We start from the raw sequence: 22,226 nt of genomic DNA, 5'->3' as shown, positions 1-22,226 counted from the left end.
GACACTAAATTCTACAGATCTACATGCAGAATTAACCTGGCATTTATTGAACATCTCACTGTGTCAGTCTGTGCTGTGGAGGTTGATGGACTCTCCTCCTGGTGATGCCCAGTCATGCTCTGTTAAAAAGGATAAGAATGTGTCATCCCTTCAATGTGCATTTTAAACTCAAAATTCCGCAAAAGAATGTAAAAACATTTTAATAGGGAGAGAAATAGCAGTAGCTACCATACATAATATTAATGTAAACCACAGCAGGCCTTTCTGAATCCCTCTGTGGCAGCAGACATGTCTTTATCATCATCCTGTGATGAAGAGCTTTCTGTTTCAGTATACTTTAAACTACTATAATTGGCAAAATCTCTGGGAGTATTTACAGCCCAAATGTTAATCTGCTAAGCAGGATATTAGGTGAGAGGACATTTGTGTGTCTTAAAACAGCATTCTGTTGGGGGTTAAAGCGACTCCAAGTTGAAATAGCCACTGAATGACATGTACTTGGTTTAATGTCAAATATGATTAAAACCAAAATGAGGTACAATCATGAGCCTATAGGCCTAAGCAAAATGTGTCTTACCTGTTTGAAATATGTTTTTATATTTCATTTTCAGCGGCTACCAAGTGCGCTTTGTGCCCATAGGATTGCTCCTAAAAGAAAATAGAATTTTATTCAATTACATTCCACCACTTCCACCTGTAATATTAAAAGAAAGTGTGCTTACATGTTAAACCTACGCATTCAAACCTACGCAATGACTAGGGCAGCAATTCTCTCCCACGCCGATTATCTCGCCTTTGCCGATGCAGGTAGGAACCGAACCAAACAGCTTTTTGTTGTGAGGCGACAGCTCTACCCGCTGCGTCACCGTGCCGCCCAGGTTGTGCTCATACTCGCCATAAATACGTATCAGAATTTCTAACTGCCGTGGGGTGAAGTAAAACGACTTGTTTTCGCCGGTTGCCATGGTGAATCGTAGTATCGGAGCTCCATTGATGATGGCTTTTTAGAATTGTCATGCATGCGCTTATCATACTCAGAGTTGATCGAACCAACTCAGATCAGCTTTTCTGGAACCGAAAACTCAGAGTTTCCCATCTCAGGGCTCATCAACTCAGAGTTCAGAATTAAACTCGGAGTTTGTTAAACCCGCTTCTTGAAATACCCCCCGGATCTCACTTCCTCTCTCTACATGCAAATAAATATGTAGGCCTACATCATTTCCGTTTGCTACGACGGCGTAGCACTGAGGAAAAAATTGAGATTTTGATAATGAAGTCGTAATATTACGAGAATAAAGTAGTCATTGTACAAGAAAAAAGTCATAATATTATGAGAAAGAAGTCGTCATTTTACGACAAAAAAGTCATAAAAGTACAAGAATCAAGTCGCAATTTTAGGCTACGTGTATGTGTCAGCACTTCCTCATGAACTTTGTGTTTTGTCTCCCCCTGTCTGCCAGTGTTGACACTTTGTTTTGGTTTTCTTTACCATGTGCAGTTTGTTTATTTTTGTCATGTGCTCCTGACTCCACCCCTCAGTTAATACCCATTACCTTACACACCTGCTCCATGTTTCCTTATTGCCGTCTGCCTATTTAAGTGTGCCAGGTTTTCTCTAGTGTTTTCTCTCGTCTCACCATTTCCTGTGTTTCGTTCTTGCCAGTGCTCTGTTTGTTTTGTGTGTTTTTTTTTTTAAACCACTCCTGTCTGACCTTTTTGACCCTGATTATTGCCCTTTGGATTTTCTGCCTGCCTGATTGCCTATACCTGTGTTCTGACTTTTTGCCTGTTCTTGGATCTGGTCTCTGGCTGCCCTTTGGATTGTCTGCCTGCTCCTTATTGAACCCTGGTAACGCACTCTGCCTGATTTTGGATTTTGACCTTTCGCCCCTCTGTGTTTTGGTAATAAACCACCGTTTATGGAGAAAACTGTCTGGATCTGCATTTGAGTCCCTGCCTGTGTCCTGACAGTGTTTCATATGCAGCTTTTAGTAACAAAACAAGTCATATATGGAGGAAAAATAATACACTGGATACATGGGATCAACACAGGCTGTTAGAACTGCTGTATCTGACTATGTAAAGCAATATGTTTTTGGGCAGCAGGTAAGAGGTTACAGTAGAGACAGCTGTGCCTTACCAAAGATTTCCACCGCATGTATTGCATAGTTACATTGTTGCAGTAAAACTTGAGCTTCTCACCTTTTGTAATGCACAGTAGCAATAATTTAGAAAATATCGCTAATGCTTATGTTCCTCCAAACTGCCCAGATATGATCACAGCTAGTCTCAGGCAATAGTCTGTCATATATTTACATGTAGGGGCTCTGCAAGTTTTGTGCCCTATGTGACACAAGCGGTGTGAGTATAGTGCTTTTAACCAAACTATGTATGTTGAACGACACAGCGCCTCAGACAAACAGCAGTCGCCAGAAGCAGGTTCAGGCTGCCATTGATTGTCCTCTAGCCCGTTTTGTTGGTTGATAATAGGCCTTTATTTTTTTTATTTTTTTTTTATTTTGTTCTCGAACTTTTACAATTTTATTCTCGTAATATGATTTCCCCGTAAAATAACGACTTCCATCTCGTAATATTACGACCTTTTCTTGAAATTTGATTACTTTATTCTCTTTAAATTACTACTTTATTCCCGAAATCTCAATTTTTTTTCCCTCAACGTGGCCCTAATACTCTGTCCTAGTTTACGCAGATGGGCGGAATGGAAGCACAGTGGGTAGCCCTATCGCCTCACAGCAAAGAAGTCCTTGATTCGATTCCCGACCGGGCGGCCAGGGTCCTTCTGTTTGTATGTTCTCGTGTCTGCGTGAGTTTCCTCCGGGAGCTCCACAGTCCAAACAAATGGCTTAGAAAATAAATGAATGAGTTTGCAGAGAACCCATTTTAAGCGGCGGGAGGCAGCAATGCACATGAGTATGTACTTCTGCTTATGCAGAGGACATCAGTTGGGTAGGCGGTCGTTCAATGTGGCCGAGATCACATTCGCATTAACACTACTAAAAAATGTGGTCATATGCGGCCCAGACCACCTCCGAATGTGGTCTGAGCGATCGGATCTCGATGCGTCTTGGGCGGGGTTTACACCTGTACTTCAGAGCTGTCTACGTGTGATCGGATCACCAAGGCTGTGTCCGAAATGGCATACTAGCGTACTACATACTAGCCTAGTAAACACTGCGTACTGCACACTACTCCACACGCTAGTATGCAGTATGGTACAATTACGAGACGTTTCGTGTAGTGCACTACACTACATTGCCATTGTTGCCGTCCGCCATGTTTTTTGAAAATTTTCGGAAAGTTAGAGGTTACCGCGTTGCATCATGGGATGCAGTAGTCAGCGAAGTGAGCTCGGGATGTATACTAGAAACTTTCGCCAGAGTAGTACATCATCCGGGTAACTGTAGTGTACTGCAAAATTTTTATTTTTCACGTACTGCATACTACTTACTATTTTTACGTCATAATTAGTATGCGAGTAGTATGTAGTATGCCATTTCGGACACAGCCCAAGTGCATCCCATGATGCAACGCGGTAACCTCTAACCTTCCGAAAATTTTCAAAAAACATGGCGGACAGCGACAATGGCAATGTAGTGTAGTGCACTACACGAAACGTCTTATAATTGTATCATACTGCATACTAGCGTGTGGAGTAGTGTGCAGTACGCAGTGTATACTAGGCTAGTATGTAGTATGCAGTACGCTAGTATGCCATTTCGGACACAGCCTTTGTGTGTCTGTGTTGTGGGCGTGGCGCTCCTCTAACTCTCCCGGGTTGCTGATCAGCCTGCACACGTGCAATCCATCTACTCATCAACGCGGCAGTCTATCAACCCCGGTTCCTCATCCACTCACCGCTAGTTCGTTGTTTCAGCCGGTGAGGTGGAGCACGTTCCATAGGCCGCTTAGAATTGTATATTCTGAACTCGTGTTTTTATTTATTGCTGTAACTAATCCTTGTCTCCCCGCGCCCCAGGATCACTCTCTTGCTTGCTTTTCTGCTCGTGTCCCAGCCTGCCGATCATTTTTCCAGTCATGCTCACAACCCTGTCTTCACCCCTGCTCTACCAGCTTCCCTTTGTCTTCGCCTTCCGAGATTCACACCTCCATCCACCTTCACTCCCTGAGAGCGAACAATGAACCGTTTCTCATTCATTCTGTCTCTGAGTCCGTGCCCTGCGTTTGGGGTCCCTTTGCCGATTGTAACAGAGATGGTCGAAATCTTATTAAGGGGCAACTTTCTCTACCCAGCGCAGCAGTAAGAGCATGACTTTACATTGTCAAAGCTGTTTTTCCCAGGATAACTGTTTCGTTGTGTTGAATATATACACACCTTCATCCGTTTATGTGCCATTTAGCGGTTATTAGATGGGTGCTCCGAATAAACTGCAGTTGCAGTTCTGTAAAACGTGTGGGATACCAGAGAAAATGTGGACCACCGGTTGATATTATAATTCCAGGGTTTATATTAGTTTTCGTAGCTTAGTGTGATATTTGTATCAACCATACATTAAAAACTTAGTCTTGTCCATATAGACGTCTATGACACGTACTGTGTGAATAAAAACTGCAATACTAGTGGTTTGTGTAGGCTACTGGCTTTTGCAAATCAAATAGATCATTGAGGGACAGCTACTTTCAACCCTCAGTCCGTATAGCTTTCTTTTAGCGCTTGATAAAAAAAAGAAGAAAAAAGTAGCTGCCAAATGTGCGGCGCCCGCAACTTTTGTTCTGACTGAGCTAATTAAGGGCTCAGTGATTAGTTGGTAAGTGAGGTCAGATGTGGCAGTGCGGGGCTGAAACGAAAATGTGAGGAACAGGATGGCCATGAGGAATGGATTGAAAACCAGTAAACTGAAGTAATCTGTATCTGCTTTACTGCCAGTGCGGTCATTTACATGCAAACCTCAGTCAACTATGTTGCACCACCCAGCGTGCAAAGTTGGAATCACATAAACAATAAGGATATCACGTGAGAAACAAAACGACAAACATGACAAAATGACATTACTCTACGCAGAACGGCTGTAGATGAACCACGTGTACGGATTGTCTGTGTGATATCATGATATGCCGTTGTGACGCACTGTAAGACTGAATAAGTTGAAATTCCTGTATGTGACATTGGTTAGAATGACGTGTCTCGGTGATGTGGTGTAAACTGGATTCAGAACAGAGATTTCGAACGATTCTCTCTCTGGACAAGCCGCTGATGAACTGCCAGTTTTGCCTTGTCTTGTCGCTATAAGCAGTAGGCGATTTGTTATTTCTAACAGGGGGGAGATGGCTCAGTGGTCTCTGACACCACTCCATGAAGTATATACGGGCATTGCAAGTTAACAAGGGGGATGCATTTTGATCATTTTGCTAATAAGGGGGATGGCACTCCCCCCAGCCCCCCGCCCCCATCCCGCTACGAATCGCCTACTGGGTGTAAATAACGCTGAATCAGAAGTTGTCGTGCTCGTAAGGCTGACTCAGTTTTTGAAATACATAAAGGTTTGTTTTTTGCAACCCTACAAAACACTGTAATCAAACGAGTTAATCACATCTCTTGATATAACGTCAACGATTTAACTGCCCCATTATTCCAACATCTAAATATTCATGTCCATTGTGTTCACTGTAAACGTAAGGTCATTTGTTCACTCTTCAGCGTGCTGCTTTTCTGTTATAAAAGTTTATTATTTCGAGATCAGAGAGTACGCTCTTTATATCGCACACATAACATGTCCACCAGAATTTCAGTGTAAAGCTATCTGCATTCTGATAGGTTCGCTCTGCATGTAGCACTTCCTGAAAGTTAAGGATGCTGTCATTCCGAGAGATAAGTCGAGCGCGGCGCGCGCGCTAGACACATGTTATTCCTCCATCAGCATCTCCATGGCGAGGATGTCGTCTCTAACCTTTGCGTTATGCGTCCTGGTCTGCGTTCTACCGTTGGGTAAGACCATTCATGACTGACTTTGAATGTACCTTAGTCGTATGCTTACCTTTCACACGTCCTGGAGAATTTGTCAGGTGTGAATAGGGAGCCATGTAATAACTAAACCTTTAATTACCTGAACACAAATATTTTTGCAAGGACTTAGTAACTGAGATTTCAGCGCATGGGACAGCGTCGCAGTTGATCTGTTTATGGCCATTATGCTCAGCCAGTAGGCTGTCTTCCTCATAATCGCCAATCAGCCTGTATAATATGTATATATATATTTTTTTCTTTCTTTGTCATTTTAATAACTATTAAAACGAATTGGAAATTATGAGTAGGCTGATGGATTTAATCAACTCTAATTCATAATACAATCTGCACAGCAACGTGAAAGCATCCAACATGTAAAATCTGGGGTGTTACTGTGTAAACGTTTCTCTGTGCAGTGGTGCATGTACAGTACTGTGTTATGAACAGTTATGAATGTGTGTGTCTTAACCACAGGGCAGACCAGGTTCATCCATCCTTTTCAGTTCATTTCTGGTCTGTCTGTCCAGCAAAAGGTGAGTTATCTTTTCATTCAATTCAATAATCAACAGAAAAATGGTAACTTGCATTCAAGTTTCAAGTTATATTAATTAACTTGATATCTTTACTGATAACAACTGACTCACAAGTCACCAAGCAACAGGTATTCATGGGACTCACTGCAGAGTAACACAGTACAGCCTCTGCTTCTCATATCCCAATGGGGTGTCACGTTCTGTCTTACCTCTGTTTCACAGAGGAAGTCTGTATATAGAGGGGTGAATATCACAGTACTTAAAACCCCCTCAAATACGCTCACTTCTTCTTTCACTCTGGGGAAAGAGGAAAGATTAAAAAGGTTTTGAAAAAATCAGGTGCTTTGAAGTTATGTAGTCTAGAAAAAGCAAGAAATTCTACCAACACATTGTTTCAGGTGCTGGATTCAGTTGTGGATTTCTTTAGATTTGTCCACGGTTGTTGTTCTGAGTAGTCACTCTCATTTTTCATTCATTATGTTATTTTAAGACTTACTCCAGTGATTCAGAAATGTGATTGTGAAACATGAAGGAAGAGTGTTTTAAATGACAACAGAGCAATGGAAGACTGAGGTTTGATATTTGGTTTCAGGATCATTTGAATGTTCAGTGAGTCTTCTATTCCAACAGCAGTGTCTGCTGAGAGAGTTGACACCACCAGTAACAGCAGAGAATGAACATTCTGTCTGAAACTAGCACTGCCTATCAGTAGACTCTTGTCAGTGTTAGCACGCCACTGAGCAAACATGCCTTAAATACACCTTTATGCTGTCCTCCCTTCTAACTGAAATACAGTGTTGTGATTGCTCTTGACAGTTCTGTTTGGTAAGTGTTAAAAAGCCTATATGGTGTCAATAAGACAAAATGCACTGTGTATGACAGACAGTGTCCTGTCCACAGCCAGACAGACAGGGTCTCCTCACATCAGTCAGCTTGAGGATTTGGTGCCATTTGAAATTCACCTATTTGTAGTTTTGTAAAAATAATTATTTGACTTCTATTTCTGTGCATTTTGGCATAGATTTCATGAAACAAGCAAGAAAAAAAACCTTTAGCAAAGTGGTAAGCTTTGTTCAGCCTGAATATGAGACATTTTGTCTCCCTTCAGACAAACATGTGTGAGGAGTGTACCAAGATCATCGAGCTGTTTAGTGACATGATCTCTCATGAAGACACACAGGTGAGTGTAGACACATACACACTCATGTGAGCGTTATGTGCACAAAAATCCACTAATGCATATTTTTACAGAGTGTAGGGTGTGAAAGAGCGGCTCCAAACCACTGGGCTTTTACAGAGTGCTGACTAACACATGAAACATCAAACACCCACTTAATTTAAAACAAAGGGTGTATGTGAAAAACATTGTTCAAAACAATTAACGTAAAACGAAGGGTGAGTGTGTGAAATACTGTTCAGAACTTTCAACCAATACTGGTTTAGGTCACATTGTAGACTTTACTTTGGCAACAAACTTCTTGTTTAAACATGAAAAAGTGAACAGAAATACAGAAGTGAAAGACTTTCTGGGTTCATTATTTGAGGTGCATTTGGGGAAGTGTGTTATTTTCGTCTACATACTTGCAGTCTCACTCCATCCACCCTTCTCTTTCTCATTTAAATATTTCCTTGAACACAGTTTTGCATCTCCACTGTCCCTCTCTCTCTCTCTCTCTCTCTCTCTCTCTCTGTGAATGTAGCCATAATCTGCATTAATCAGAGAGAGTTACAAATATACCATATATTTAGCACATATATTTGTATCATATAAATTGATTCTGTCATGAAATTGCTAGTGCTAATTATTTTAACGTTTTCACATTTGTTTAACACACACACACACACAGTGGTTAAGTGCGTCTCCCTCCCTGTAGGACCTGATTAAGGGAACACTGAGGGAGCTGTGTCTGCGTTTGCCCGGGGGGGAAGCTGAGAGTCAGTGTATCGATGAGATCGACAAGTATCTGCCACTGGTCGTAAAACATTTCACAGATTTTACAGTAAGCTCTGAGCCGTCCATACATGCATTTACAAACATATGATTAAACATGGACCCTGTCTTCTCTCTCGCTCTCTCTCTCTCTGACACACACACACAGTGCTTGTTGAACAATCTCACTTTATTATTCGGTTTTGTATATAGAAAATTCATAAATCTGTATAAAAACTGAATTGCTGAAATATTTATTAACTTGTAAAATAGGTTTTTATTTGATACATGACAGATAAGTTGGTGTGACTGTCTGTTCACAGCGGCACAGGGAGGGTGATATCTGCGTGGTGATTGGACTGTGCTCTGTCCACTCAAAGAGCAGAGAGACCATTCAGTTGGCTGAGACAGGTGTCATTCGGGCTGAGACTATAAGAGGCACTAGTCTTCAGGTAAACGTGTGTGTGGGTGTGTTCTTATCCAGCATTTCAAAATCTTGGCAGTGCTACACTTAAGATACATTTGAAGTGTAAAGAATCTCTCTCTTCCTCCTTTATTTCTCTGTCTGTCTCTCTCTCTTTCTCGTTCAGGCGCAGATCACCCCTCAGTGTACCTTTTGCCTTTTTATCATCAAGGAACTGGAGAGCCTGTTGCCAAAGGAGAGAACTGAAGTATAACACTTTTCATTTTTATTGTACTTTAAAATATGTAGCCAGTGTCTATGGAGCTAAATAAGTCACTCCAGATCTTGATTTACGTGCAGACTGAATTTCATCCACGTTTGTGATCTTTGGACTCATAGCTACAAGGTGCAGTTACAATCATGTGTTAACTGATAAATCTTTTATCTCCTAATTCCAAAAATCTCTGACTCCCAAAGGAAACTGTGGTGCGGCTCCTGGAAAAGATCTGTAGTCTCTTGCCCAAACATTTCTTGGACCAGTGTAACAACTTCATGGAGAAATATGGCAAACAGATTGTTGATTTCTTGCTGTCATCTGCCACCCCACACACCATATGCGCTGTGCTACACCTCTGTCTGGTTGAGGAAACGCCCATCACAGGTAAACAGTCAGGAAATGCCCATCACAGGTACACAGTCAGGTACACCTGCTCATTTCTACTTTGTCCGTATACACAGGTCATTGCACTAAGCACACAAACATAATAAGCATTTTCTTCTCCTTTATTACATTTTCATACCTGTATTGTGCAGAGATGTGTCTCACTCATATTCATTAGGGTGATTCCAGTGATTTCCAGTGTTATCAAAATATTATTCATCAAAGGGGTTAATGGAGTACTCAGTCACTTTTTTATGTTTCCAAAAGAGAAAAACACTGTCAGGCACCAGTTACTTCAAACAACTTCTATTGAATCCCCTTAAAGGAATCACAATCACATACAGTGTCTCAGTGAACCACTAATTTAACTGCACACATGCTCACACACACACTCACACACACACTCACACACACAAAATCTCAGCAGCTCACTCACTGCACTGACACACACACTCACACACAGTCTCTCACCGACCTACTCATGCTCCATCAGAGACGTCTCCCCAACAGAGATCCGTCAACCCTCAGCCTGTGATTCCTGTAAAATCCTGGCAGTTCTGACCCAGTTCCACCTCGGCCAGAACGCAACTGAGCTCCAGAACTCTTCTTTCCTCAAGAAGTTATGCACGCTGCACCCAAATGCCATTCCTGAGGTACTGTTTTACAGACCAGCCCGTAACACCATTATAACCAGTACAGGACACAGCGTCTTACATGTCTGACTGCCCACAGACAAGACCATTATAACCAGTACAGGACACAGCGTCTTACACGTCTGACTGCCCACAGACAAGACCATTATAACCAGTACAGGACACAGCGTCTTACACGTCTGACTGCCCACAGGCAAGACCATTATAACCAGTACAGGACACAGCGTCTTACACGTCTGACTGCCCACAGACAAGACCATTATAACCAGTACAGGACACAGCGTCTTACACGTCTGACTGCCCACAGACAAGACCATTATAACCAGTACAGGACACAGCGTCTTACACGTCTGACTGCCCACAGACAAGACCATTATAACCAGTACAGGACACAGCGTCTTACACGTCTGACTGCCCACAGACAAGACCATTATAACCAGTACAGGACACAGCGTCTTACACGTCTGACTGCCCAAAGGCAAGACCATTATAACCAGTACAGGACACAGTGTCTTACATGTCTGAATGCCCACAGACAAGACCATTATAACCAGTACAGGACACAGCGTCTTACACGTCTGACTGCCCACAGACAAGACCATTATAACCAGTACAGGACACAGCGTCTTACATGTCTGACTGCCCACAGACAAGACCATTATAACCAGTACAGGACACAGCGTCTTACATGTCTGACTGCCCACAGACAAGACCATTATAACCAGTACAGGACACAGCGTCTTACACGTCTGACTGCCCACAGGCAAGACCATTATAACCAGTACAGGACACAGTGTCTTACATGTCTGAATGCCCACAGACAAGACCATTATAACCAGTACAGGACACAGTGTCTTACACGTCTGACTGCCCACAGACAAGACCATTATAACCAGTACAGGACACAGCGTCTTACACGTCTGACTGCCCACAGACAAGACCATTATAACCAGTACAGGACACAGCGTCTTACACGTCTGACTGCCCACAGACAAGACCATTATAACCAGTACAGGACACAGCGTCTTACACGTCTGACTGCCCACAGGCAAGACCATTATAACCAGTACAGGACACAGCGTCTTACACGTCTGACTGCCCACAGACAAGACCATTATAACCAGTACAGGACACAGTGTCTTACACGTCTGACTGCCCACAGACAAGACCATTATGACCAGTACAGGACACAGTGTCTTACACGTCTGACTGCCCACAGACAAGACCATTATGACCAGTACAGGACACAGCGTCTTACACGTCTGACTGCCCACAGACAAGACCATTATAACCAGTACAGGACACAGCGTCTTACACGTCTGACTGCCCACAGACAAGACCCAGCTGTCTCACTGTGCTGTGGACATGGCTGTTGCTGAACATAAGTGACTGATTTTCATGTCATTTATGTATGAATGGACATATGGGCCTCCCCTTCAACCAAGTTACACTGCTCACCAAAGCCAGCTGCTCAGAGTGTCATAACATTACAGTCATAACATTATGTTTCTGAAGAATTTGATCATGCTTGTGTTTCCATACAGTTATGAGTTTAAGCAATGAAAAAATGAATGATCCCAAAATACTCTTGGTTTGTTTTAGGGTCAGACTCCAGTAAACCATGTCCCCTTCTTACACAACAGTCAAAGCTGTACATTATGTAGAGGATTGAATCAGTCAACTGGTGTGTAATATCTGTGTTCACTCTGCTCTTCCCCAGTGTGAAGTCTTCACTCGTTACTATGGTCCCAGGCTGTTGGGGATTCTTGGAAAGCAGAAAGATGCCATTAATGCATGTGAGGTAATTAAACAAACAAAAAACAACAAAGAAACAAACAGAGACCCTGTGTCCAATCGACTGTGGAATCCTAAAGCTCCAGTACAATTTTCTCTCTAGAATATTCTTTTCCCAAAGATCAGCTGGATTTAAAATGTTTGGAAGTTAAGATTTGCTTTTACTGACACAAACCAACATGATCTTATATCACAGAACTACACAGCTGATTCCAGCTGAAAAATGAGCTTGTAGCAGATCTCCTGATTACAAACTTGATCTCTCGGTTATGTGCTTTTCTGTGTATAGGAGGACCTTCTCTGTCAGGTGTACAACTGAAAGACGTCCTGGATCTACCAGCTGAATGTTTCTACCTGTTAATCTGTGATGCACTCAGTTATATCAGTGGACACCAGGTCACTGATCTAAGAACAGCAGGCTACTGATTTCGATGCACTGACCACTTCCTGCTGGAGAATGATTATAATGTCTCATGTGTGTAAAATCATTTTAAGTCTTTGCTTTCTGTTATTGTTAAATATGGACCAGATCACTTCAAAGAGACATCAAAATGGTACAGGTGCTTGGCAAACAATTTTCATTTGTATAGCTTTGTTATAATTCCTGCTTGAAGAATATCTCATATTTCAGGTCTGCGCTGTAAATTCTAATGACAAATGCATAATTTTGAAGTTCCTCTTCCCTGTATTCCTCATTAGTGATAAGTTGCTCAGGGCTACTAATACATGTTTACTGGGATGAACAGAACACGTGACTGAGCTGTGATACAACTGTAACACAGAGTCAGAAAATGTCCCATGCCTCCTGTGTTCATTAAAATCCTTTTTAATTTTCTCTCGTGTTTGGGCTCTGTCATTTATCTTTAGCAGTAGTTCAAAGTAGTTATAAAAGTATCATATATAAAAATGACCTTCCTGCATACACTCAAGTCCCTGTTGACACCTGACTTCCTGCAGACACCTGACTGGGACAAGGTTTCACATTGGGCTTCTTTAACAATGTCATTAACAACATTGTAGCAACCAACTTAACATTTATTATTCCCAGTATCACAAAGAGATGACTGACTTTAGAGATTTTATCTTAAAGTAATGTTCAAGATAGTTGAGTCTTGGAAACAATAACAATACCAGTTTCTCACTGTGTTTTTTTTTCCCCAGTTTTAATAGAAAAAAAACACAAAGACATATTACAGGTTCTCTAACTAAGGCAGACAAGTCTCTTCTTACACACAAAAAAAATTCAGCTAAGACATGGGTAAAACAAAGTCTTTTGATTCATCCCCACAGGTGAGTGTGAGAAAATCAGCTGTACACAGCAGAGAGAGAGAGAAAGACCAGGCTACAGATGGATGTGTTGGTCAGACGACCAAAGGCCATGGTGTCGTGTGTGAAGGTGTGAGGTCCCCGTACTCTGCCTGCTGCTGTCACACTCATAACAGTAGGCTTAAGGGGTTTTGGGGGCTTCTAAACGGCTGAAGATGGCGAATTCCCATTTGTGACACAGAATAGGCCTCAGTCATGCTCCTGTGTGGCTGTTTGACTCTTCACTCTCTCGTCTTTTCCAGATCTGTAACACACATGAAACACACAGACTGTGAGCAGCTCGCACAGCGAAGGGCTTATGTATAGGGTGAAGCATTTCAATGAGAAGCTAATGTGTGGGGTGAGGCAGAGAAACAGGGCTGGCCTGAACATAGGCCCCAGACAGGGTGATCATCTGATTTAAACAGGGTCTTAAACAGGGCTGGCCTGAACATAGGCCCCAGACAGGGTGATCATCTGATTTAAACAGGGTCTTAAACAGGGCTGGCCTGAACATAGGCCCCAGACAGGGTGATCATCTGATTTAAACAGGGTCTTAAACAGGGCTGACCTGGATATAGGCCTCAGACAGGGTGATCATCTGTGGCAGGATGTCAATCACCTGAAGGTCCTGCAGCTCATACCATTTCCCTGTGCCCTGATTACACACAAACACACAAATATACACAAATGCACACACAAAAACACAGTAAAATATTCATGTGACCAGGAAGAAGATATGTTTGTTTGAAAGGATGTTCCATCATTATGAAACTAAATAAAATCTATTTTCGATTTATTTTTCAAACATTACACCTTTTCTGCCATTACTTTAAACCTGCCAACCCTTGGCTCTAAGGCGTTTCAGAGGAACATGGTGCTGTGATATTGCTGGTTTGTCACTCTATGACGACTATATCAGGCATGTAACAAACTCACATGATGCAGAACATGAATCCTGTACGCCCCCTCCGAAGGTTTCCCATCATGCACCACGTTGGCCACCAGGTCATAGGTGGTGTCTATCCCGGAGGCCTGGGCCTCCTCCGTCAGGTAATCCCGCAGGTCCACATTCCTGTGTGAGAGGAGAGACACGGTCAGCACAAACAGGGACATGCAAACACCTTATCAATCAACACACCATGAGATAACCTGTGTGACTAACAGCCGTGGAGCTCCTTGTCTCTAAGTCTCAGGCATTCAATCTCACTGATGCCTCTGCCTCACTCTGCCTCTCTCTCACACAGGACTCAGCAGAAGACTCCAACAAACCCAGACCAACTCACATCAGTCCCACTCTGCAGCTCAGCTGCCTCATCCTGCCTTCCCTGCACTGTACTGCTGTGACCCATCCTCACACTGAACACGTATTCCCACACTGAACACATGTCCCCACACTGAACACAGCAACGCTGCACCAGCTGGACTTACAGACTGGTTTTTATTGAATGAGCTGATTCTGATTGTGTGGAATTAAAGTCAGAGCAGTGGTTACTGTGGGAAGCCTTGGGGAACCCTGTCAATGGGTTCCAACACACAGCTGAAAAAGGAATAAAGAAAACGAAATGAAAATGAAGCTGATTTTACCTGCACTTCTATTTTGTTTTAGTTCATGTTGCATTGTTCATTGTGGTTTTTATTTAGTTTTCGTGTTTTTGAAAACTGTCATTTTTTATTTTTATTTCAGTTAACAAAATTGTTTTTACACTGCTAGTTTTAGTTTTAGTCTTGGTTTTCATTAACTATAATAATCCCGCTATCCGCTATCACCAGACAGACAAAAGAGAAGAAAAAAAACAAACACAACATATATGAAGAAGCCTGGGGGTGGTAAACTGTGCCAGTGAAATTCCCGGATAAGCATGTGATGTGTCCCTGTACATGTTAGCCTCCGTTTTACCTGTCGTTTCAGGTTTTTCAGTGCAGAACGAGGAACAGAGACACTCACGTAATAGGGAAGTTGACAATGGTGGGGTTTTTCTCCACAAAGAAGTTGTTCTTGGTGAATCTTTTGATGCAGAAAATGAGATAGGGTGGCAGTTTGGTCAGCTGAAACCTTTTAAGGAAGTTCTCCTTGTAGGTTTTGTACTCCTGGAGAAAAGTTACACAAACAAAAAACAAATGCACAAAAAAATTAGAAAAGAACTTCAAATTCTATTCTTGCACAAAATATATAAGCACTTCCTAGCACTTTCAATGACCCATGTCTATTTTCAAAAAACTTTCAAGGCCTTGGTTTTTTTCCCCCCTCAAATTCATAAACTTTCAAGGATTTCAAGGACCCGTGGGAACCATGACTAATGTCCACAGTCCACCATACTTATGTCCACAGTCAATCGTCCTAATACTCTTATAGGACAGGCTCCCCACTTATGTCCACAGTCAATCGTACTCATACTCTTACAGGAAAGGCTCCCCACTTATGTCCACAGTCAATCGTCCTAATACTCTTATAGGACAGGCTCCCCACTTATGTCCACAGTCAATCGTCCTAATACTCTTATAGGACAGGCTCCCCACTTATGTCCACGGTCAATCGTACTCATACTCTTATAGGACAGGCTCCCCACTTATGTCCACGGTCAATCGTACTCATACTCTTATAGGACAGGCTCCCCACTTATGTCCACGGTCAATCGTACTCATACTCTTATAGGACAGGCTCCCCACTTATGTCCACAGTCAATCGTCCTAATACTCTTATAGGACAGGCTCCCCACTTATGTCCACAGTCAATCGTACTCATACTCTTACAGGAAAGGCTCCCCACTTATGTCCACAGTCAATCGTCCTAATACTCTTATAGGACAGGCTCCCCACTTATGTCCACAGTCAATCGTCCTAATACTCTTATAGGACAGGCTCCCCACTTATGTCCACGGTCAATCGTACTCATACTCTTATAGGACAGGCTCCCCACTTATGTCCACAGTCAATCGTACTCATACTCTTATAGGACAGGCTCCCCACTTATGTCCACAGTCAATTGTCCTAATACTCTTATAGGACAGGCTCCCCACTTATGTCCACAGTCAATCGTACTCATAGTCTTATAGGACATGCTCCCCACTTATGTCCACAGTCAATCGTACTCATACTCTTATAGGACAGGCTCCCCACTTATGTCCACAGTCAATCGTACTCATACTCTTATAGGACAGGCTCCCCACTTATGTCCACAGTCAATCGTACTCATACTCTTATAGGACAGGCTCCCCACTTATGTCCACAGTCAATCGTACTCATACTCTTATAGGACAGGCTCCCCACTTATGTCCACAGTCAATCGTACTCATACTCTTATAGGACAGGCTCCCCACTTATGTCCACAGTCAATCGTACTCATACTCTTATAGGACAGGCTCCCCACTTATGTCCACAGTCAATCGTACTCATACTCTTATAGGACAGGCTCCCCACTTATGTCCACAGTCAATCGTACTCATACTCTTATAGGACAGGCTCCCCACTTATGTCCACAGTCAATCGTACTCATACTCTTATAGGACAGGCTCCCCACTTATGTCCACAGTCAATCGTACTCATACTGTTATAGGACAGGCTCCCCACTTATGTCCACAGTCAATCGTACTCATACTCTTATAGGACAGGCTCCCCACTTATGTCCACGGTCAATCGTACTCATACTCTTACAGGACAGGCTCCCCGGTCTCTCAGTCTCTTCTCCAGCCTGCCGTCTGCAGATACCGTACAGTAACTAGTACTGTGGGTCTGAAGCAGCTCCCTGTCTGATCACTGAGCATAGAAACCACTGAATGAACATGAAGCCGAAGATTTGTCACAATTAAATCTTGGGCTTCACAGTCCACCGCAGCTTCCCAGTGTAACGACACAGACAGTAACAGACTGAAACCCTATGATACCATAGCCTGGTGAGTGTACTGATCTGCCTGCACAGCCGCTTTCAAAACACACTGTGGAAACCATTCTCCCGAGTGGAAGGTGAGCTGCCATGGTTGTGATAGCTGGAGCTGGACAGTGATGGGTGGAGGGAGGGCAGTCTGTACCTTCTCAGTGATGCCGTTAAACTTGGCCAGGATGTTAAAGAGAGGGACCTGTGGAATAATCAGCTGCTCCTTCTCATCCTTATAGAGGGGAGCGGTGGGGAGGTCAAGGGTCAGGTACAGGAAGGTAGACTCTGACATCACCTCCTGGTACTCCTCCTTTAGAAGCAGGGCCTCCTTCTCCTCTGCAGGCTAAGGAAGGAGACAAAGGAAGTTCAGAGGAGTTTTAATGACACAGTGACATGAATCCATAGTAAATCAGAACAAAGGGTCATGTGTGTGGGAGTGTTAGAGCGTTGAGCCACGAACACAGTCCCTCACCAGGTCTGGATGGGGCAGTTTCTTGGAGAAAATACGCATGGAGCCCTGGAACGCCTCTGTTATAATCGCTGTTCGGAGAATGATGACAGGTTTGGTTTATTACAACAGACATAATACACAATACATACATACTGATGACCTACAAGGGTTTTATCTCTGCAAACTGAATTGCTCACTAAACTACTCATAGACAGATAAAAGGGACACAACAAGGATTCAAACACACACACACAAAGAATAGAGCAAGCTTACATGGTTTCTTTTTAGTTCCACCGAGGGCTCCGTGCAAGGCATTTAGGAACCAACACAAGAAGTCCACAGCATCCCCTACAGGACAAAAAGCATTATGACACTTTGCCTGCAGGCCTGCTTCAACCTACTCACATTTTCCCAGGAGTGGGAAAAGTGAAAGTAGAAGTACACTGGCTACAAAAAGTACTCTGAGTTAAACTGACAACCATTTTTGTAAACTGTCAATGAGTGACTATTTTACTCTTACTTAAGTATTTTTCAGGAGGGATACATTAACTCACCTTAGAGTACTTTTTTTCAGCAAGAGTACTTTTACTTTTTCCACGCCTGCATTTCCCTAAAATATTTACCTAGTCCCTAAAATACAAACTGAAGGCTACATTAATCTAAGCTTTACCACATCAAATTCACAGACACTAATACACACTGTGTGTAATCTAAACTGAAAACAAAGCACACACCATTCCACCTGAAGTCTTTTCTACAACACACCTCCTCAGAGCACAAATTACAAATATTACATCTGCTTCATCCACAGAATCCAGCCTAAAAGGCCACTCATTGTAGTCGGATCTGTCTGAGTAGTTACTGTTCATAAAACTTGTGCTGTGGAAGAAAAATTTACCTATACCAAAAAAAGAGTCTATGATGAACGAAAAGCCAAAACTCAAAAAAGCCAAACTCAAGCCCAAATTCCCAGGCAGGCCATGGTGTGTCTTTAGCCTGGTTCTCTCCCCTCTCTGGCCCTCTTCTTTACCCTGTCTGGTCTGGTTCTTTACCCTGTTTGGTCTGGTTCTTTACCCTGTTTGGTGATCTGGAAGGTCTTCCTGCTGCAGAGGACCACGGCCTGCAGCATCTCATGTGGAGACACATGGGCTTTGAAGTTCCGCGGGTTCCACAGTTTTCTCATGAGTTCTCCGAAGCGCTGCACCAGCAGGAACATGATGTCACCCGGTGGACGGCGAATGTCGCGGTAGTTCTCCTCCTCCAGGAAGTAGTTCCGCAGAGGAGGAACGTTAGACAAAGCCTGGACAGGAGAAGACCATGAGAGCTTTTTCTTCTCATAAAACAAAACAGCATGACTGACATACAGTTTGATCATGAGACCACCATAAGGACAGATGTCACCGACTCCAATAATTGGCGCTTTCGGACCGAACAGTTCTAGGGTCTAATTTGATAGGAACTACCCCCTAGGGAGCTTCCCCTAGACCTACATACGTTCTAGGGCTTTTTTGTGTTTGCATTCGCACCGCCGGTAGGAACGCTGAACTGACGTAAGCCGGCCGACGGTACAGCAGCTAAGAGCTGTTGTTTATGACTAACCATGGATAGCTGCACATTTTTAAGTACAAATGTAATGACTTTTAAGACCTTTTAAATACCTCCAAAAGGAAAAAATGCCATTACTGCAGCAAAAGAAATCGACAAACTAGAGTATACACAATTAACCAGTTTTATTGAATTTGAATGACAGAAATATTGAGTGCACATTAGATAACATATAACTGCCTTCTCATTAACGAAAATAAAACTGTACGGCGATAGACCCAGTCCAATGGGGAAAAAATGTCTCCCTGCATTTATGCATTTACCACCGCATTAGCAGTGAATGACTCGATGGGCATAGTACTTTTTGGGTGCTAGCATAGCGCTTGTTCCTGACGCTTACTCGCAGCATCGTGTTTTTTTCCCCTTTTCCCCGCCGCAGCCCTCAAATCGTTAGCTGGATAAAGACATTCTTATTTTAGGTTAGCACCTACCGAAGCGGAATGTACGCTACCTCTTCAATGCACAAATATACATTGGACGTTGAAGAAATGGTCATTGTTGGGGATATAAAATACCGGTAAAATAAAACATAAAACCATGTTTCCCCTCCTACAATTCCAGACAGTTTAAGACATTTTAGACATGAATATCAAAAACTAAATGTAATACGCTCTAAGACTTTATATTTTGCACGGATCTTTAAAAATGGTGGTTGCAATCATCTATGCCTGCGTCTGGACCAATGGCTGTACACCTACGTAACAAGGTTCCCATTGCGCTGCGAAAGTACCTACCCTGAAGTAGGAGCTAAAAAGGCCCCTCAAAACGGCGTTCTAAGAACTATAATCGTTCTAAGTTCCTGCGGTGCGAACACGCGAAAAAGGGGGTACTTTCTCCAACAGTTCTAAGAACTATGGAAAAGTTCCTCCGGTGCAAAAGCGCCTAATATGAACCAAGATGTCTGAGTACTGTGTGTGAACATCTGCTGTTGTAAATAAACTGCATTTTAATTGTCAGTTTAGGATACTCTGAAGGCTGAATGGTTTTGGTTTGAGACACAGGGCCAGGGGAGTACACTATGAAACAGAATCGTCATGGTAACACAGCCTGTTCAGGACCATCAGACACCTAGCCATGTCTTAGCACACTGCAAGGCCTTTCATGGCTCAGTCTGAATGAGTCTTACCTGCAGAACCACATTGGCATAGTCATTGGCCTTGATATTGTTAAGACCCACAATGCCAGGCAGGTAGGTTGTGCCATCGTAGGCTCTGTACAGTTTTCCCTGTTTGTCCAGATTAGCAATGTGCTGCTTGGTGAATGTTGGCTTCAGTACATACTGAAATAAAGAAAAAAGTTGAGAACCCATACTTAACACAGAGTCACCTGTACCTAGCACAAACAAGCTTCATTGCTTACATTTAAGATCCCTTTTAACATGTTGTTAACATCCCAAACTTTAAAAAAGAAACTCTACCAGTCTGTTAGCATGGCCTTTCTGTAGTTGTCAAGTGATTGAGTAGCAACAGCCTAGCTTTGAGTTGCCTCCTCTTTCTGATCAGTTTACTCTGAGTAAATCTGAGTCTGATGACATGTCACTAGTTCTGCTGATGGTGTGTCTGATGACGTGACTGGCTGTACTGACCGTGAGTCTGATGATGTGATTGGCTGTACTGACCGTGATGTCCTCAAGAGAGGAGTCGATGATCTCATAATTGTCAGGCAGACAGTAGAACTTCAGTGTGTGGAGATTGAGGAAGACATGGTGTGAGAACTGAACACTGTGTGTGTAGGCATGGGATTTCTGGCCTCTACCTGAAACACACACAGACACAATAAATTACTGTACAGTGCAGAATCCATCCAGAGCTGATTCCCTAATGTATCATAGCAGTTTTATTAAGAAAGTTTGCTCAGAGTGTTTACCTTGGAAGTATTTCCCACAGATGAGACAGGCATAGACATTAATGTGTGAGAGAGAGATGGAGCACAGCTTCTCAAAGTCAAAGTCCAAAACACTCCTACAAAACAAAAAGCAAAGACAAAAGTCACAATGTTTCTGGACAGCTTCATAATCCTCTGAGGGAATCTGTGAGCACACTGAATGTGTTATGTTATTTAGGAAGAGGACCTAGTGAAAACACATACCTGTTGATCGTATCGAGGTATGGACAGTGGCGGCTCCTATGATCCTCCACGTCCTGAGGCCGACTAAATTTCACTGGCGCTGCGGACAAGTCAAAAGATGTACCAGCTCTGAATAAACGTCACCAAAATGATTTTCCACACAGCCATAAAGTGCTAGCTGGCTCAGAAAAGAACCCATAATGCATCACATCCGTTCTATTCGGTACCTGTCTTCTCGGAGACAATTTATCTAAATCTGTCGCATTTTCAGAACTGCAGTGTAACTTTCCCTTCAGCTCCTTCTTGCTGCTTTCATTTGGTGTCCTATGGTTAAGACTAAGAACTTCGCCTACTTCTAATTAAGCAGTGCAAAACTAAAAATCTAGGGACTGCAAATGGCAAATAGTTCTCGTTCATCTTTAGCTTGAATGGCCCTAGTAAATTAGCTAGCAGTAAACATTACCTTAACCTTAACTTGTGCCACAGCTTGACCGGCCACCTCAGCTAAGCACTGTGCTCCTATAGAGGATCCTCTCATTATCTGTTTAACTATTAAAATGCACTGTGCAGTCAAAACAGGGGAAAGATCATTTTCAGAGCTGTAACTTAGATAAAAAATACTTTTTTTCTTGTTTCTTAGCCGTATGCTACCTCGATTGTTCTAGATCATAATGGAGAATGTTACTACTTAGCCTATCAAGCTAACTTTTGCATGCAGTATAATCAGACAACGGTCATCTCTCTAATATCATACCTTCCTCCTCATCTTCATCAATATCTCTCTCCCGTTTCACACCTGCCATCCTGTTAACTCTATTACGGTTGCACTACGATATAGTAATTTGTTGTCTCAGATGTAGAAAGCGTTTCTCATTGAAGTTCCCGGTTACGCTCGTGCAAAACATAGATGCTGGCCGACAGGTTACAAACTCGGGAAATAACTACGGAAAGAAACAAGGATATGTGT

The 22,226-nt window shown here is 42.8% G+C and overlaps 2 protein-coding genes across 3 annotated transcripts; one reads left to right on the top strand and one right to left on the bottom strand.

Moving 5' to 3' along the window:
• Window positions 1-5,893: 5,893 nt before the first annotated feature.
• sftpbb (surfactant protein Bb) lies at window positions 5,894-12,705 on the top strand. The gene is made up of 10 exons (XM_030786048.1): window positions 5,894-5,965; window positions 6,458-6,516; window positions 7,625-7,696; window positions 8,391-8,516; window positions 8,770-8,898; window positions 9,037-9,117; window positions 9,327-9,510; window positions 10,021-10,163; window positions 11,884-11,964; window positions 12,247-12,705. Exons 1-10 carry the CDS (start codon window positions 5,905-5,907, stop codon window positions 12,274-12,276), a joined length of 966 nt encoding a protein of 321 aa, XP_030641908.1. The 5' UTR covers window positions 5,894-5,904; the 3' UTR covers window positions 12,277-12,705.
• A 506-nt stretch (window positions 12,706-13,211) lies between these two features.
• usp39 (ubiquitin specific peptidase 39) lies at window positions 13,212-22,128 on the bottom strand. Of its 2 annotated transcripts, none has more exons than XM_030778682.1 (13): window positions 22,014-22,128; window positions 21,281-21,359; window positions 21,059-21,153; window positions 20,811-20,947; window positions 20,319-20,471; window positions 18,662-18,887; window positions 17,861-17,935; window positions 17,609-17,676; window positions 17,291-17,479; window positions 15,211-15,353; window positions 14,202-14,337; window positions 13,834-13,920; window positions 13,212-13,527 (listed from the first exon to the last, which is right to left on the bottom strand). In XM_030778682.1, exons 1-13 carry the CDS (start codon window positions 22,060-22,062, stop codon window positions 13,477-13,479), a joined length of 1,488 nt encoding a protein of 495 aa, XP_030634542.1. In that variant the 5' UTR covers window positions 22,063-22,128; the 3' UTR covers window positions 13,212-13,476. The 2 variants fall into 2 exon arrangements, with proteins under 2 accessions (XP_030634542.1, XP_030634551.1); XM_030778691.1 differs by having other exon boundaries at window positions 21,281-21,353.
• Between the last annotated feature and the right edge of the window lie 98 nt (window positions 22,129-22,226).

Source organism: Chanos chanos, chromosome 1 (genome assembly GCF_902362185.1).
Source record: "Chanos chanos chromosome 1, fChaCha1.1, whole genome shotgun sequence".
Taxonomy (NCBI): Eukaryota; Metazoa; Chordata; class Actinopteri; order Gonorynchiformes; family Chanidae; genus Chanos; species Chanos chanos.
The sequence above is the reverse complement of the archived record's forward strand: the minus strand, read 5'-3'. Positions and strand labels throughout refer to the sequence as shown.